Source organism: Aureobasidium pullulans, assembly GCF_000721785.1.
Source record: "Aureobasidium pullulans EXF-150 unplaced genomic scaffold scaffold_7, whole genome shotgun sequence".
Lineage (NCBI taxonomy): Eukaryota > Fungi > Ascomycota > Dothideomycetes > Dothideales > Saccotheciaceae > Aureobasidium > Aureobasidium pullulans.
The window spans coordinates 887,551-904,812 of NW_021941027.1; the positions used below are offsets into that span (position 1 = coordinate 887,551).

General features: G+C 50.0%; 8 protein-coding genes across 8 annotated transcripts; 2 read left to right on the top strand and 6 right to left on the bottom strand.

The window, feature by feature from the left end:
* Nucleotides 1-818: 818 nt before the first annotated feature.
* Nucleotides 819-1,358, top strand: M438DRAFT_197822 (uncharacterized protein). Its single transcript, XM_029899316.1, has one exon. It carries the CDS (start codon nt 866-868, stop codon nt 1,277-1,279), a length of 414 nt encoding a protein of 137 aa, XP_029761749.1. The 5' UTR covers nt 819-865; the 3' UTR covers nt 1,280-1,358.
* Nucleotides 1,042-3,531, bottom strand: M438DRAFT_364634 (aquaporin-like protein). The gene is made up of 2 exons (XM_029907741.1): nt 3,291-3,531; nt 1,042-3,239 (listed from the first exon to the last, which is right to left on the bottom strand). The coding sequence occupies exons 1-2, from the start codon at nt 3,333-3,335 to the stop codon at nt 1,437-1,439; spliced, it is 1,848 nt and encodes a 615-aa protein (XP_029761750.1). The 5' UTR covers nt 3,336-3,531; the 3' UTR covers nt 1,042-1,436.
* A 684-nt stretch (nt 3,532-4,215) lies between these two features.
* M438DRAFT_295276 (RNI-like protein) lies at nt 4,216-6,570 on the bottom strand. The gene is made up of 2 exons (XM_029901871.1): nt 6,371-6,570; nt 4,216-6,315 (listed from the first exon to the last, which is right to left on the bottom strand). Exons 1-2 carry the CDS (start codon nt 6,406-6,408, stop codon nt 4,470-4,472), a joined length of 1,884 nt encoding a protein of 627 aa, XP_029761751.1. The 5' UTR covers nt 6,409-6,570; the 3' UTR covers nt 4,216-4,469.
* Nucleotides 6,571-6,756: 186 nt separating this feature from the next.
* Nucleotides 6,757-8,246, bottom strand: M438DRAFT_344867 (GroES-like protein). The gene is made up of 2 exons (XM_029905319.1): nt 8,133-8,246; nt 6,757-8,077 (listed from the first exon to the last, which is right to left on the bottom strand). The coding sequence occupies exons 1-2, from the start codon at nt 8,229-8,231 to the stop codon at nt 7,103-7,105; spliced, it is 1,074 nt and encodes a 357-aa protein (XP_029761752.1). The 5' UTR covers nt 8,232-8,246; the 3' UTR covers nt 6,757-7,102.
* A 3,604-nt stretch (nt 8,247-11,850) lies between these two features.
* Nucleotides 11,851-12,718, bottom strand: M438DRAFT_354616 (uncharacterized protein; the record flags this gene model as incomplete). The annotated part of the gene is made up of 2 exons (XM_029906964.1): nt 11,851-12,285; nt 12,344-12,718. 2 exons carry the CDS (start codon nt 12,716-12,718, stop codon nt 11,851-11,853), a joined length of 810 nt encoding a protein of 269 aa, XP_029761753.1.
* A 1,250-nt stretch (nt 12,719-13,968) lies between these two features.
* Nucleotides 13,969-15,393, top strand: M438DRAFT_317281 (GroES-like protein). Its single transcript, XM_029902738.1, has 2 exons — nt 13,969-14,542; nt 14,646-15,393. Exons 1-2 carry the CDS (start codon nt 14,061-14,063, stop codon nt 15,244-15,246), a joined length of 1,083 nt encoding a protein of 360 aa, XP_029761754.1. The 5' UTR covers nt 13,969-14,060; the 3' UTR covers nt 15,247-15,393.
* On the bottom strand, nt 15,360-15,925 carry M438DRAFT_197975 (uncharacterized protein). The gene has a single exon (XM_029899317.1). It carries the CDS (start codon nt 15,755-15,757, stop codon nt 15,473-15,475), a length of 285 nt encoding a protein of 94 aa, XP_029761755.1. The 5' UTR covers nt 15,758-15,925; the 3' UTR covers nt 15,360-15,472.
* On the bottom strand, nt 15,665-17,112 carry M438DRAFT_344870 (putative proteasome subunit alpha type-2). Its single transcript, XM_029905320.1, has 4 exons — nt 17,047-17,112; nt 16,975-16,994; nt 16,873-16,923; nt 15,665-16,815 (listed from the first exon to the last, which is right to left on the bottom strand). The coding sequence occupies exons 1-4, from the start codon at nt 17,088-17,090 to the stop codon at nt 16,094-16,096; spliced, it is 837 nt and encodes a 278-aa protein (XP_029761756.1). The 5' UTR covers nt 17,091-17,112; the 3' UTR covers nt 15,665-16,093.
* Between the last annotated feature and the right edge of the window lie 150 nt (nt 17,113-17,262).

A 17,262-nucleotide genomic window follows, 5' to 3' on the forward strand; every position in this document is an offset into this window, starting at 1 on the left:
ATCTCACCATCGCGAAAGAGACCTGCAGGCTGCATGTATTGGCCAAGCTTTCGGATACCCCCTCCCTGATCTAAGCCATTGAAAAACTGCACTGCCTCGTTCTGGCGAGCTGGACTGGTCATGATTTGAGCATATCGCTAAAACTCTTGCTTTTCTCTCGGCTTCAGGGTTTTTGTTGTCTTTGAACTTGTCATTGAATCATCACGATCGCGCAGCTCAAAGGGTATCACGAATCTACGATGAGAACCTGTGGCTTGCTACTCAATCAGAGACGGCTTTCCAGCATACGATACCAGACATGTCAGCCGCGTCTGGAGCGTGAACCCTTGGCTGACCTCTCCTTTTCCTAGCGGGTGTGTCATTTGGCTATCAAAAGGCAAAAATGAGAAGGCAAGAAGACTTTGGGTTTACCTTCAGCGGCAGACGAAGTCAAGTAAAAGATCTGCCCCCAATGATGAGGTCTTGATCATGAAAAAATGGTTCTAGTACCCTATCGAAACCTTACACTCCTTGGTGTGGGAGTAGAGGTGAAAGCTGCCGTAGTAAGTGGTCTTTATATTGCTTGATATATTGACGGAGAGGCTAGTTACACTTGGAGTGTCATCTGGTGCGACTGAGTCCAGCTCTACGTTTCTGACCTCGAAAGCATGTCGGGCAGTCCTCTTAATCATTTCACCAATCCACTCTCGACCGTCAACGACCATGCGATGCTACCCACCCTGTCGATACGACTGCTTGTGCCTCTCACACGCTTGACTTACTCCGCACAGACTGGAGCGCATCTGAATTAACGGCATACGTCGACAGATATCGCCAACCGGTTCTTGATAGTATCGCTGCTCAATCGCGAATCAAGGCAGGCTCCATGGCCAAGCCCATCGATTTCTGCCAATTCGGCGTTCGTGGCACGCCGAGCGTATCGTTCAACACAACCAAGAAGAAGCTCTGCGCCTGCGGCGAGGCGATATACCACCAGACACCACAGGATATTGACGTAAACTCGATCGAAACCATCAACACTATATCTTCAACCATAACCCTGCCAGCCCTGATAGATGCCCATCTTGAGGAGCAAGATATACAGCGCCATAAGACCGACTTCTCGAGATGCTCAACATGCGGTAGCCAGCTGCCTCTGAGACAAAAGATCATACTACTCGATCGTCCGCCACACATACTCTGTCTCGGTCTCCCTACCAGCGTAAATCTCTCACATGTAATCCTGTTACGACCCCGCATTACTTACTTGTCCTTGCTTCCACACCGTCGTACTATATAAATGTACCCCGCGGCCTTTATCTCTTTGCTTCAACATTTATGGGAGATTCGTAATAATAGTTTCTCGCTCCTCGAGTACGGTACTACGCAAGGCTTCTTCTTTCGAATCAACTGCACTCTATTGCGCGGAGAAGGCTATATTCTATTGTTTTGCACCATCAAGTCTTCTGCTCTTCCACTTTCTTCCCCTTGCCCTTTTTCCAAGGTCTAAGTCTCCTACTCCACTTCTTCTTCGCCTTATGTCCAGCTCTCCAAATTCTCTTCCTAGGATAATTGACCGGTGACTCTCCACCGGTGAAGATACAGATATCATACAATGCCGCCCCTACAATTCCACCAGGTATACAAGCCAAGAACGGTCCATATAGCCACCACGTCCCTGCAAATAACTGATCTCGTGTGAAACCTACACACCAGAGAGCTAAACGTGGGCCTAAATCACGAGTAGGGTTTAGAGCAGCACCAGTGTTTGTACCAAAGGCTTGGAGAAGCACAGTGATGACGAATCCAAGAATTAAGGCAGTCATACCAGCGCCGGGGGGTGTGTTTGTGTCATCACCCAGTGCGAGAACGGTAATGGCTAATCCGGCTGTCGCGACGAATTCGTTGAAATAGCCAGTTGCGAGGGTGACATTGCTGCTCCTGAGGTTCGTAACAAATGCGTTCAAGATGTTCTGAGTAGTTTCTGTAGTGGTTGTTCCAGCAGAAGGAGCAGCAATGTACGCATCAATCTGTGTCTTGTACACGCCATAACTGATAAATCCAGCGACAAAAGCACCGAGTATCTGTGCCAGAAAGTAGCCACCCATTTGACGTTTAGGAAAACCGCGGAAGATGTATAGAATTATCGTAACCACAGGATTCAAATGCGCTCCAGAAGGTCCTCCGGCGATGTAAATTCCAGTCATGGTGGCGAAACCCCAAGCCAGAGATGCAAAGATTGCATTGTTTGCTGGGGCACCGCCGACAGTGATGGCGAGGTCTGAGCAAAAGCCTAGAGTCAATTGAACGACCACGGCGAGGAATTCTGCGAGTTCTTGACGGAAGCGGTGGCGGAGGACGGACCAATGGGTGTGTGCGTTGTAGACTTCGTCTTCTAGATTGTCGTTGTTCAAAGTCAGGTCGTCATCTTCGGGTATGTCGTCCAGCGCGGTCTTTGCTGAGAAACTGTCGTCGAATTCGTAGGTTGGTCTATAGGTTGTTGTAGGGTCGAAGTTCTCCTCATAAGCAGGGAATTGTTCGTGATCGGTGGGTTCAAGTTCTTCGACCACATCTGGGAGAACATCAACAGTAGATCCTTGTTGGGCACTGTTCTCCCGTCGCAGTTGTTGTTGATTCTGCGAGTGTACTGAAGATTGAGAATCTGCTCTTGTCCTTGTCGTCCTCTTTGATCCACTTCTGCCTTCCACAAAACGTCTCTCTCGTTCTGCACGCACGGCTTGTAGTTTTGAAGACACACGGTCGAGACGTAGAGTCGGTTCTGGTCCTTGCTCCACATCACCCTCTGTGATCTGTGTATCTCCTGGTTGGTTGTTGACACTGTCCAGCTCACTCGCAGTAGGCACCATACCCGGCCTCACGACTCTAGGCAAGGGTTTCGCCAACGACCATACCGGCCTAGCATGCATAGGCTGAGCATAAGCCGGGTTCAATTGTGCATATCCGGGATCCACATATGGAGTATGTTGATGGGCCACGGCGACGATATCCTGAGGTCCGGCAAGACTGAACGGTTCCTCATTTCCAAAGCTAGTTCCTGAAGCTCTACGAGCTAGAGATCTGTTTCGTGGGCGGAAACTTGTTGTTGTGCCTCTACGGCGAATACCAGCGCTTGGCGATGAGTCTGCTAGGTTCCATGTTCGGGCTCTGTTGACGACTGGGTTAGGTGGTGGCTCCTCATTGTTGTTGTTATCTGGGCCTGGAGATTGGACGTCAAGGTTTTCTTGTTGTTGAACGGAGGACTTGTTCAACATTAGCTATATGTATGAAGAGTTAGAGCCGACATGACTTACACCAGAGCGTAGACGACGGCCACGATCAACAGATGGCCGGTCCATGACAACTGCTTAGAGTGTATTCATTCACACCAAACAAACACCCTGTATCGAGATTCAAAAAGAGAGTTCTGTTTTCAAATGTCGTACTGGAAATACACGCCAAAAGTATCATTCATGGGAAAAGAAGCAATGGAAGAAAACAGAAAAAGCGTAATGCTATACTCATTTGATAGGAAGGATTAGGGTATGACGAATCCAATGTCGCCGCCGACAGGTTGGGGCCTCCTCTAATTCTATTCGTGTTCGGACGCGTATATAACGGAGCCGCCCCATCCGAAAAAAATAGATAGCTAGATAGGGAAGTCAAAGACATCAGGAGATTGATCATCCTACCACTCTAGCTGCAAACATCGGCTGATATCGAATAATCGCGAGCGCGGCATCAATCACATCCTTCCGTCGCTCCTGATATCTCGTCACCGAAGACAGAGGAGAGATCGATGCAAGGCGGTTCCATCTTCATGTCGTTGAAAGACAGTTGAGGCTTTGGCAGGAAGTTTAAGCCGACCCTGATCGGCGCAGCACTCAGCACCAGGAACAAGGTTCGGTGACGTAGCGCGATATTTGTCGATCTTTCTCGAACATGTTCTTCCTGCCTATTTTCCGAACCCGTCAAAGACCACGAAAGAACACAAACCCAGTCCTAATGTGGTAGAAGCTGCGAGAACAGCACTTTCCTGCAATGCTGCGGCTGTTCATGGATGCCCTGCCCTGATGGAAAACGTGCTGCAAAATCCAGAAATAAACACGCAAAGCTTCGGCTATCCCGGAAATTCAGGTCCAGCACCAAAATGCCTAATTGATTATCAAAATGTTCATCACGGCTGTCACGGCTGCAAATAGATAGAGATGTAAGACAAGAGGAAAGAAGGAATACAAAATGATGGTGATCAAAAGGCCTTGTGTGCAGGCCGAAAAAAATACTGTATTACTTTTGTGTAGAGAAAAAGCTCATCTCTGATCGCTATTTGCGATCTTTTGTGATGGAAAAAGGCCGCCGCCTTTCTAAGCAGCTTCGCGCAATGTGGAAAAAAAAGAACGCCATGAGAACTCCTTGCTAATGCCGAAATGTAAAGAAAGAGAAAAAAAGTTTGATGCCAGGAGAAGCAGTAGAATCAATTGCTCGTCACTTTCTCAAGCGCCAACGTCGACCATGCGACCAAGGGCTTCAGCAACATCGATACCCGTACCAATCTGCTCGATAGCATCCTGGGCCTTAGGAACGCCAATTAAGGCGATACCTCTGGGTACAACAACGTCAGTGACATCGAAGCAGCCGAAAGCGATGACCTTATTGATAGATGGACAGCTGCGGAAGACACTAGCGACCACTGAGGTGTCCATGCTACTACAAAAGCTGAAGTTGATGGATTCGAGGTTAGGGTATGTCTTGCCGCTGCCAAAGACATCGAGGAAGGCTTCCAGACTGATGTGACGACAAGAGGCAATGTCGAGTGTGCGGATTGCTGAGCCTGAGTGTTCCATCAAAGCTTTGAAGCCAGCAGAGGCGAGACCGATAGCTTCTTCAGGACCTTTGGGATTATTGTTGTCGACATCGCGAGTTCCGCTAAGGTCGACGAAGGTGAGGGGAGGATTCTTCCAGTTGGTGAAGAGATTGGCGTAAGCAGCATCTGTTGCGACATCGTTCATTGACAGGCGAAACTTCTCAAGCTTGGAGCAGGATTCCTTGATCTGCGCGAGAACAGTATCGTCAATGTCGAGGAAGTCCTCGAAGGACAGTGTGCGCAGGTTGGTGCCAACAGACTTGACGAGATTGACAACAGCTTCGCATGACGGCTGAACGCCAGTCTGTAACGACAGGCGCTCAAGATTGGTCAGTCCAGCAAGAGCAACGATGGACTCTTCCGTAAGCTTGCGACAAAGCTTGAGCTTCAAACGAATCAGATCCGGGCAGCTCTTGACAAGCTCCTGTACGGTATCATCGGTGAACGCGGCATCCAACCAGGACAGCTTGACTGCTCTGAGTTGCTTGCCGTATCGCTGGAAGAGTCTGCACCACATCTCGTCCGACACCAGGTTGCCGGCATAGAACTGGATGAAGTTGATAGAATCACACTTCTCCATCATGTACTCGATTACTTCGTCCTTGAGCTGACAGGCATTGCGAAGGACGAGTTTCTTGAGTCCAGGGGCAACGGCGAAGATTCCTTTGTAGTCTTCAACTTCCAGATATGCAGCATCGTGAATGCAGACAGCATCCGAGTCCGGTCGTACAAAGAGCTTGACAGTCTTGGGGTTTAGCACGCGCTTCTTCGCGAAGATCTCAGCCAGGCGCAACATGACAGGCTCGGGCAACTCTCCAAGCTCATCAACGTCCTCGTGGTACTGTGCGACTTTTTCAATGCAGAGCTGTTGTAGTGTCTTCGCTCCACCAACAGCGATACCATTCAAGCGCTCGCTCTCAACCTGTCTTCTCTTTCTTCCAGCTGGAGGCTTCCTTGTCTTCTTTCCTGCTGCTGCATCTCCGTCTTTGGCCAGCTCCTTGCCGCAGGGTGTGCAGACAAGACCTCCTTCCGGACCAGTCTTGCTGTATGGGGTGACAGTAAATCGCTTGCTGCACACCTCGCAGTTCTCGAATTGGCCAGGCAGAGGAGCGGCCTTGGTATACATGACATCGAGGATATCGAAATCATCATCATCCTCGTCGTCACTGCCAGGTGCCTTCTTCTTCTGCTTCTTTCCACCCTTGGATCCCTTTGCCTTCTTGATCTTCTCAATGGCTGCCTCCTCCTTTCTCTTTCTCTTCCTGGTCTTCTCGGCGGCAGCGTCTGCGGCGTCTGCTGCTGCTAGAGCGGCGGCAGCTTCGGCGTCCGGGTCGCTAGGTGGTGCCGGTGCATTGGAACCACCTTCTCCGGCATTCTCTGACTGTGCTGCTTCGCGCACGCGGCGTTCGTAGTCATCGCGAATCTGCTGTGCGGAGATGTTGTGTGAGGAAAGGAAGTCGGTCAAGGCTGATTGTCTAGATGCCATTGTTAGGTTATGTGTGAGTGGTTTGAGGAGGGGATGGTGCTTACGGTCCACGGATGCGGTTTCCATTGCGTCTACCAGTCATCTTGATGTATATCTAAAGTGAAGTACTGCGTGTATCTTTTTGTGTAGTGAGGCGAGTGGAGCTGAAATATGTCCTGAAGAAAGTAACAAAGAGAAAGTTGGAAGGCGAAAAAGTTGAGTTGGGATCAAAGCAGCCTGCTGCCGACTACGAGTGAAAGAGTGTTGCACAGGACGAGTTCCTTCTCCGAGTGAGGGAGAAATGTTTCGGCGCGTCTGCCTGGTGGCAATCATGGTGGAGTTTATCTCTTATCGTTATCTTATGTCCGCGTCTCTGCAAATTGGGGAACCCTGCTCCTTGGGTGATCTCGCAATTGTTACACGATAGAATGTGTTTCATGGGTACAAGCATATTTGGCACGCGCTTCATGTGCTTCTTTGGTCACTCATAGAGTATGGACTCGACTGTGCCTTCAGTCAGTAGGCATAGTGGTATGACACAGAGCGAGAACCCATCGGGCTTCACAACAGCGAATCTTTGTTCTTCCCAAGTCTGCGCGACTTCTTTGCGCGTCAATGATAGCAACCCGCTTCCAGAAATCTGATCAAGTTGAAAAAGATTGTTTGAGAGCAAATGCAATTCGTAGCGTCTACAGTCTATAAGTCTATGGGGGTATTCATAAATGGGGCTTGTTCATAATGCCCTTTTTCCAAAACAAGCAAGCTTCCAAGCAAAAGATGTCCTCGTTAGAAGACGCTTAGTTCTCCAGGACGAATCTGTAGCGGGGAAGACCCTTCTCGAAGTCGATGATGGCCTGGTTAGCCTCCTTCATGGGACGAACCTCGATCCAAGGCTTGATACCCTTGTCGGCGGCGAGCTGAAGCATCTCCTCGATCTCCTGAGGAGTACCGATGAGAGAGCCACCAACCTTGATGCCGTTGGCAATGAGGGTGAAGGCGTTGATAGGAGGGAGGTTGCCACCGTCGGGAGCACCGACCTGGATGAAGGTACCGCCGACCTTGAGGAGGGAGAGGTACTCAGTCATGGGCATCTTCTCGGATGAGACGGTGCAGATGATCAAGTCAAGAGTACGGGCGTTCTCAGCGGCCCAGTCCTTGTCCTCACCAGTGGCGATGTACTTGTCGGCACCGAGCTTGAGGACGTCGTCACGCTTGTCGTTCTTGCGGGAGATACCAACAACGCGGTCAGCACCGAGAGCCTTGGCGAAGAGGACACCGAAGTGACCAAGACCACCAACACCGACGATACCGACAGTCTTGCCGGGACCACAGCCGTTGCGGACGAGGGGAGAGTAGACGGTGACACCACCGCAGAGCATGGGAGCAGCGTCTGCAGACTCGATCTTCTCGGGGATCTTGACGACGAAGGCACCGTGGGTACGGTTGTAGTTGGAGTAACCACCGTATGACTTGTCCTTCTGGTTGGGGTAGATGGAGCCGTAGGTGTTGACGGCCTTCTTGCAGTAGGTCATGTTGCCGTTCTTGCAGTCAACACACTCAAGGCAGGACTGAGCCTGGGCACCGACACCGACGCGGTCGCCGACCTTGATGTTCTTGACCTCCTTGCCAACACGGACAGCCTTGCCGACAATCTCGTGGCCGACGCAGCAGGGGTAGGGAGTAGGGCCCCAGCCGGAGCTGAGCATGTGGATGTCGGAACCGCAGATACCGCAGTGGGAGATCTTGATGTCGACGTCGGTCTCCTCGAAGGTCTGTCATGTTTCGTTAGTGAATGTCTACAGGCATTGGAGGATTGATCAGACTCACCTTGGGCTCGAACTCGCCCCAGACCATCTTGCCCTTGGCGGCCTCAGGCTCGTGGCCCAACCAGCCAGAGAACTTCTCGGGGATCTGCTCGGTAGACATTGTGATGTGTGAAGGTGGTAGAGAGGTGAGTGGGATAAAGTGTGTGTAGAGGAGGAAGGAATGTAGCAAGCAAGGGGAGCCCTGATTGCTATATATGAATACGCGTACGATCAACGATTAGAAATTTTGTCTCGCACCTTCTTCTTCCAAATGCCATCTTCGAATTTCGGCCGGCGGTCGTTTGCTGTTTCATATACTTATCTCCGGCCTTACATCATACCATTTTCTTCGTGTCACAACCCGGCAGATGGGTCGCCGTTCTCCTGTCACATTTGCAACCTCTAGCCAGATGTCTAGTGACCTACATGGCTTCTAGATGCAAGACTGTGTGACTGGCTTGCAGCACAATGAGACAGTCTTCAGGAAGGAGGCGTTCTTTCGAGTAAGTGGGATAGAGCGCACGGGCTTCCACATGACTTCACCGCTCGCCGTTTATCTCGGATGCAGAGCGAAAAGTGGCCGCCCAACAGCTTTGTAAGGCCCTGTTCGGTTCAGCGGCTTCGACTGACGGATTCGACTACTTGGCGGTCGATATCGTCGTTTTCGACAGTCGAAGTGGAAGTCGAGGGTAGCGTTCGGTTTGACCCGCGGATTCGGTCGTTTTGGCAGAGGAATCGGTCGATATCTGGGCACCGACGGATGGTGACTTTTTTTAGCGTGAAATGTCGAATTCTTGCAGGCAAAGCCCTCGGATTCAAAATTGAAGTCAAGAGGTCAATCTTTCGTCGGATTTAAGTGCGTCACGTGCCATACTCTATAGATGGATGATTAAAGGAAGCAGGTAGTCCGCTACATCCTGGCGGCGAGTGTGTTAATGTAGAGATGGGGCACCTTGCTAGACTAGAGCGCTTCGAACCTTGGTATTAGGACTTTGTATACATCTAAGACGAAGGGGCATAAACATACCGAGGATCTACGAGTAAGCGAGAAGAGGTTGTTCCGCGCTACGAGACTAAAATAGGATGCTTTTAAGGACTTGTTAAAGTAGCTTAAGACCCGCGGTTTTATTCGAGACACACGCCACATATTAGCTACTAAAAAGCTAATAATGTTCCTTAAGTTGTGCGCAAAGGGACTTAGCTATCGGGACTTATAGGAGGTCTATCACCACTCGGCATTAACCATTAGCAGATACTTCTATTAGGTGCTTAATGGTTTAGTCGAGCTACACAAGGAAGTGGTTAAGATGCTAGATAAGCAGGCGCTAACACCCGAAAGGATAGAGGATAGCGGCAAGTTCTTCCCCTACTTTAGAGACTATATCGGTGCAATAGACGGGTCTTACGTACCTATCTTTGCGTTTAGGGACTTAATACCTTAGAGAAACAGGAAGACCTAGCTATCTTAGAACGTTCTAGCGATCTGTAACTTCGACGGTCAGTTTATCTACATCTATGTAGGATAGGAAGGAAGTGCGTACGATGCTAGAGTCCTTAAAGATGCGCTATCGAAGACATTAGCTGTTCCTAAAGGGCGATATCTTCTAGCAGATGCAGGGTATTTAAACTCTGCGATTGCGCTCGTGCTATATAGAGGAACTAGATACTACCTATAGGAATGGCAGCAGGTAGACCTACGTCCTTCGAACAAGGAAGAGCTCTTTAATCTTAGACATTCTTCGCTACGCAATGCGATTAAGCGCGCCTTTAGTGTTATTAAGAAAAGATAGAAGGTCCTACGACTAGCGCATAAGTTCTCTATTGTAGACCAAACAAGACTAGTCTACGCATTAACGGCCCTTTATAACTAGATAATTCGACATGGACAGGATAACATACCATTTACTAACGCGGACTTTAAAGAAGATGAGGACAATTCCTTCGTATCGAGTGCGCGCGCGTAGAGTAATAAGAACGACGACAAGAAGATGATAGCATTTAGAGAGCGCATTGCAGAGCAGATGTAGAACGACTATAAGGCGATAGTTGGCTAAGAAGTTAATGTTTAGAAGGTGTATGTACAAGTCTAACTTTGCTCGCGTTGCTTAGTCCTCTTAACTTCCTCTCCTTCTATTACTCTTTAAACTACATTAACGACGACTAGCCCTATCTACTTCGTTATAAAGGCCTTTCTTGCTAGCGCTAGCGACACTAAGAACAGACGCGCATTATTACCCTCTGCCATTGCACTTAAAGTAGCTATCTAGTTGTCGATATAGAGGTGCGCAAACTCCTTATAGAACTCGCGAGCAGCGTTAGTAATAGGATTAAAGGCTATGATCTCATTACTTCTGCTCTACTGCTTGCTTATTAAGTCGACACGAGCAGCGAACTCTTAGTTCGGAGTAAGTCTCTTCCTCGTACCTCCACCTAGTGTCACTAACGTTCGTTTCCTTATGCTAGTCTCATTAGTTGTTTCCTCCTCTTCGTCATCATCGCCATTAGCATTAGGTATCGCCGAAGGTGCTATCTTACCTATAGTACGTGCGTTTGCGCCGGTCGTAGTCGTCGCCGCGAAGAGAAAGTCTAGCTAATCCTCTCGCTCGAGACGTTAATGTAAGAACTTCTTACCTTCCGGATGCTTTAAGAGGTAGTCATCTATGCCTTGCTAACTCGATACCGGCAGGCTAGTGTCCTTATCCTTGGCCCAACCGGAATTATTCATCATGTGGACCTAGACTTTCTAGCGGTTCCTAAACCATGCTACCTTATCGTTACACTTCTTCCTCGTTACGATAATCTTCTACGTAGCAGGTGTTACCTCCTTCACGGCCTTAACAACGACGACCTAGGCCTCTAACTTCTAACTCGACCCGGCACGTTTGCCCTTTTTTGACTGGTCCTCTAATCTATTAAGCAGCTCGGCGACCATAGCATCGGTCTAGGCTAGGTATGCGCTTCCGCTGTCACTCGACGAAGACATAACTAACTCACTTCGAGCAGGAGTAGGAGGCACGCTGCTGCCTAGTCTACCTAGAGGATTCGTCGATAGGAACAACTAGCGAGCTAGTGTTGGCGACTAGCTAATTTCTCTTCCTTTAATAGACTCGGCGGGAGTCATAGATGGCATGCGACGACGCTGTTGTTTAGCTGGTGATGGTGACGGCGACATTGCCATGAGGCGAGGGTCTATAACACCCTCATCACGTAATTGACTGGCCGATTTCAGAGGGGGTGGCATCGAAGGGGCCATGGTTGCTATCTTCCCAAGTTCGTTTCTCTATACCGTCTTATTTGCTAACAACCCCCACCAGAAACTCACGCCGCAGAGAAGATCACGTGGGCAATCCGAACCGCTGATCCGAACGCTCATGTCGACTTCGAAAGTAGTCTACCACACGCTAGATAAACCCTATTACCGACGGCCAAGAAGCTGAATCCGAAGTCGCTATCGACGAACCGAACAGGGCCTAAGCCGTGTTTGCTTGACCCTCCAGCGAAACACGAAGAAACATGGCGAGTCGTGACTCGTCAACACGATAAGACATGTGATTCCACTACAAGGCTGACAGTGCTGGGGGCCCTGGAGAAACACTGGGGGCTCGTGGGGCGATTGGTTATGAACGAAGACTTGCTTGCTTGGATGCTGCAGTAGAAGAAAATAGAAGAGGGCCAAGAATCAAATGCTCAAATCGCTACAACGCACATTGTGCCTCTCTTGCTCCATGCATCGCATGCTCTCAGAATGCATAGGTTCGCTGGTCTCCAATGACCATATATGTCATGAGATCCTCCAATTGCTCCATGCCGCACATGGAGTCTAGGCGCGCCTGTCTCAACTTCTCCTTGTCCAGCTTCTTCAATCGCTCAGGGCCCCATGTCAACCGCTTCTCAGCCAACAAGACCGTAGAGGCAAGCGCGTTGAGCATTGGCGATTCAACCTCCACACCTTCCCATGCATCGATCTGGACTTTGCGGATGCTAGGAGCTTGCTCGAGAATGTCTTGTAACCAGCGAACACAGAGGTTCTTGTATGTATTCTCGTCATTGCCTTTTCCATGATGGCCCTTGAAGGTCGTGTCTGTAGGATCAATTTGTACGAAGATGTTGAGGTTACGCAGGGAGAGACAATCGGCAAGGCCTAGTGACGGACCAGTATGCCAGCATTTGGGAACCTAAGACAAAGACAGGTTAGCAACTCTCCACCGAGATGAGGACTCGGGATGGACTTACCCTTTCCCAACCAGGCCCAAGGCGCAGCTCAATAGTGTTTATAGCTCCTCGATATGTGGGTGTCAGGAGTTCAAGCAGCGGCTTCTTTGTCCTGTAGACATGTCCACCGACAGGAAATAGTCTAAATGGCTGCTGTGACGAGCCATAGAAGATTGGGTATGCTTCCTCATGCATGCGCCGACAAGCGCGAAAGCAGGTCAGACGTGGAGCGATTCGCCTGTCGTTGAAATAGTCCAGGTCCACGACGCCTTTTCCGTGCTCAATGAACAGCACGTATTGATAAATCTTGATGCGCAACTCAGACGGCAGCTCGAAGAAGGGGAACGGTTGTTTCGTAGGCGCGTCCGAGGACAACGATGCGACGGAGGAGTCCATAGGTGGCAATGCGGTATGTGGGTATTGTATTCGTTTGATTCGTAGGTAGAAGTATGTACAACGGATGTGGAAGGGGCGTTCAGGGTCTCTAAACGTCGTGTCCAGCGCAAGCCATAATCACGTGGCTCCGCCTCGGAATCAATACATCTCGAAACTGAAGAAGACCGATGAAGATGATGAACAAAAAGAAGATCTGTGAGTCTACAACGGGAGTCAACACCCAGAGTGTTTGGGGTGCCGCTTCTTAATAAGACGGTTCGCTCTCTCCAGACGTTCAATTCGATGTCCCACGGTGATACACAAGAGTGTACGACAGGTGATCAAATCAAATTGTACTGGATTTATAAACTTTCATGAGAGAGAAAAGCTGGGTGCTGGGGTGGCGAGCCTTTTATACCTCTAGCGAAGGGCTTTCTGCAAACAGAGCAAACTTGAGCTTCTCCGCTTTGTGGGTTTACCGGCTTGGAGAGCTGCATCGCGCACGATATTGAGAACCTCGCGTGAGCTCTGAGAGGCCTCCTCACCAATATCACTACACGAAAGTTGCGGTATTCGGATACACACACGATTCTTCAAGGATCTCGGTGTTACACGTCGTAGTGCCATCGATGCAGAGTGCTTACTACAGACGGAGCCACAGCGGTGGAAGATCGCTCAAACCTGTTACGGAACAATGGACCAGCTGGCAGATAAGTACTCAGAGAACAATGCTTCATTAAGCACTCGAAAGTGCTGAGATGCTGCCTGCAGGTTAAGTTACACTTACTCGAAGTCCAATATATGATCTTTCAACAGGTCTTAGCAGACCATATTGTAGGACTCCAGCCACACGCCTTGATTCAAGCACGGCAGTTCCAACAACCACCTCGACACAAGCATCGCCAGAATTTCCAGATCAAGGATCATGTCTTCTCTGCCGCGTCTCACATGAAGCAAAAGTATAATTCCGTCGTCTGACCTTCCCTCATCTCCGCAAACCCCTCGTCTACAGCCATCTACCCCGCAGTCCTGCCCCACCATAGCTAAACATGCATTGAAACGGCATACACAACTTGCAAGCTCACCTTTGCCTCGGGACTCGGGCAACATGAACGTTACCCAAGGCAGTCACTTACTGAAAAGGTAAGGGTTCGTTGATCAACTCAAGCCTTCTTATCTACCTGCAGTAGTTCGTCTCACAATCCATAAGTTATCACTGCTTTCCTCTTGCTCCTGTCCACTTTCCTCCTCCTCTCTCACTGAACCAATCCAATTTGCCTTGCCCCAAACCAATCGCCTATAAAGTGTCCCAAAGCACACATACATCTTTCACCTACCAAACCATTTCCATACTCCAACAACAATGGCTTCTCCAGACATTCCCAAGTCCTACAAGGCGGTCATCTACGACAAGCCCGGCGAGATCTCCACCAAGATAGTCGACCTCGACACACCCACTCCCGGCCCCGGCGAGGTCCTGATCAATCTTACCCACAGCGGTGTCTGCCATAGTGATCTGGGTATCATGACAAACAGCTGGAAAGCCCTCCCTCACCCCACCCAAGCCGGCCAAGTCGGCGGCCACGAAGGTGTTGGCAAGATTGTAGCAATGGGACCAGGAACTGAGAATGCTGCCGTCAAGGTCGGCCAAAGAGTTGGAGTCAAGTGGATCAGTGGCATCTGTGGAGGATGCCCAGCTTGCTTGTCTGGACACGACGGCGTTTGTTTCAACCAGAAGGTATCTGGATATTACACTCCCGGCACATACCAACAATATGTTCTCGGTCCTGCCGACTATGTTACTCCCATCCCTGATGAACTGGACTCAGCAGCAGCTGCACCGATGTAAGTGTCTTCCCTCTACTACAACACTCCCGACCCTCTTTATCCTCTCCCACCTCTGTATCTTTTCTCCCTTGCAAGATCGAATCACTGATATACCACACAGGCTCTGCGCAGGTGTAACAGTCTACTCCGCCTTCCGCAAATCCACCGCCCAATCCGGCGACTTCGTCGTCCTCCTCGGCGCCGGCGGCGGCCTCGGCCACATCGCCACCCAAATGGGCTCCCGCGGCATGGGCATGCGCATCATCGGCATCGACCACGGCAGCAAAAAAGACCTCGTCCTCTCCTCAGGCGCCGAACACTTCATCGACCACACCACCAGCAAAGACGTCACAGCCGACGTGCAAGCTCTGACCGGCGGATTAGGCGCACAAGCAGTTCTCGTGCTCACAGCGGCTAATGGCGCTTATGCTAGTGGAATGCAATTGTTGAAGTTCGGCGGTACGTTGGTTTGTGTGGGGTTGCCTGAGGGTGAGTTGCAGCCGATCGCTACTTGTTTCCCTCAGGTCATGGTGGCCAAGGAGCAAAAAGTCGTTGGCTCAGCTGTGGGAAACAGAAAAGAAGCTATTGAGACTTTGGACTTGGCTGCCAGAGGCATCATCAAGACGCATTACCGAACAGCCAAGATGGATGAGTTGACGACTATCTTCCAAGAGATGAATGATCAAAAGATTCAGGGTAGAGTGGTCTTGGATCTGCAGTAAATGGCTGCATGTTTTGGAAATCTTGATTTAGTTGTTGGATATCACTGTGGTCGCTGGTCGACTGGAACTTGGGAATATTGTTACCTCTATGGTTAAGTATGGTATGCTTATATATTGAAGTATGATGAAACTGTATATCTTCCTGGTCTTGAACGTTTTCGCCTAAGCCTCCATCACAAGAAAGCAATGACTGATCTGCAGCTCTTATCTGGGGTTCCTTCTTATATCACTTCTCATATTCCTTCTCGATGCAATCGAATAAGGACCCATTGACTCGACATTGTCGTCCTAGGATGACAACAATGGAGCGGGAGATATGTCGGCGTTTGTGTTGGAGGGAAATCATGGATGTAGGAAGCGAAGACTCTAAGACTAGCAATCGGCATGTCAACATCCCCGAAATCAACACGGCCCTGATATAGTAGTGTAAAATTGGGACAAGGCGGTCCCAGGGAAAACTTGAAAGGGTTTCTTTGTCTTGCCAATAAACGTCTGTTGGTTGGGAAAACATGTAAGCATGGATGGTTGTACAGTGTTGGCTGGACGCCGCGTAAGAGGTGATATGACTTTTGTCCTTCAGCCGACGCTTGATGATGGTTGCTTGCGACTTCGAGAAAGCCTCGATCGAGCGTGGAGACGAGTGATTATGTCTAGCACGGCAAGTAGTAGCGCTGAGATGTTAGTAAACAGTACACGAACGTCACTCACTAATGAGCATGGGAGAGGTTGACAAAAAGGTGAATGTCATTTTGGCCAGCATATCAGCAGCCTCATGTTAGTATACAGAGCCGTCCCTCGTCATGTGTGGAAGATTAAGAAAAACGCCATGCCCTTTAAAATGCTCCGTTTACAAACTCGTCAGATAATCCTCAATCTCTTGCGAGCTGAGCTTTCTGAAACGAGGACCTTGAGCACCCTCGACACCTTCAACACCCAGTAGGTGGTCGGCGGGAGCACCGACGATACCGATCTCGATGGTGTCACCGTTCATCTCACCCTCAATAGTCTCCTTGAGTGTGAGCAGGGCGATGTGGATGGCGTCTTCAAGCTCGAGACCGTCTGTGTAGCGCTTTTCCAAGAAAGTCTTTGCCGAGGTGGCACTCTTTCCGATAGCAGTAGCCTTCCAGGGGAAATAGGAACCGCTGGGGTCGACCTGGTACAGCGAAGGACCACCCTTGAGGATACCACCAGTCTTTCCCTTGATAGCCTTCTTTTCGGCGTCATCACCAGCATCGGCAGCCTCAGTCTCGGGCTCAATGCCGTCGTCCCATCCAGCAACCAACAGACTGACACCATATGGCCGCACGCCACCTGATTGGGTAGCCTCTTGCATGACACGAGCAACGTCCTGGACCAAGATGCGGGTGGGAGGGTATTCGTTGTAGACACGCTTGTAGTTTGTGTGTGAGACCTTACGGGCCTTGTCGACGAGGATGCGGTAGTCGGGACCCATGCCGGCATAGACAGTACCAATGTTGGGAGTGATGAGCGAGATCTTGCTTCCGGAAGCGGCGTCGATGAGGGGCGATGATGACTTCTTTTCGGTTGCGAGAACGATACCGTTGGTAGCTGTAGGAAACACAGTCAATACTTGAATGACTGGACGGAGGATGGTTGTATGATTACCTTTGATGCCTAGGGCGGTAACACCTTGGTTGACGGCGTTGAGAGCATATTCTGGAAAGGCATGAGTGGGAATCTTGTAGGTAGTAAGCTATCGGCGCATACCAATCTGTACCAGCTTTCCACTACATAGGAAGTTAGCAATGATGATGCGCAAACGAAATAGACTATGCATACCTGGGGGAGAAGGTAGTGAGCGAGAACGAGTAGCGGTCCGCCATGGTGAGAGAAGAGGCGAGGCGGGGATGTCGGAGCGGTTGAGAGAGATTGCAGAGAGATGGACAGAGCTGCAATCAAAGAGGGAAACAGACGAGGAAACAGCTTCAGGCGATGAACGGATGGATGATGGCGCCTGTATGGAGCTCGTCTGGCCTTCGCCCAAGGCCGCTCTCT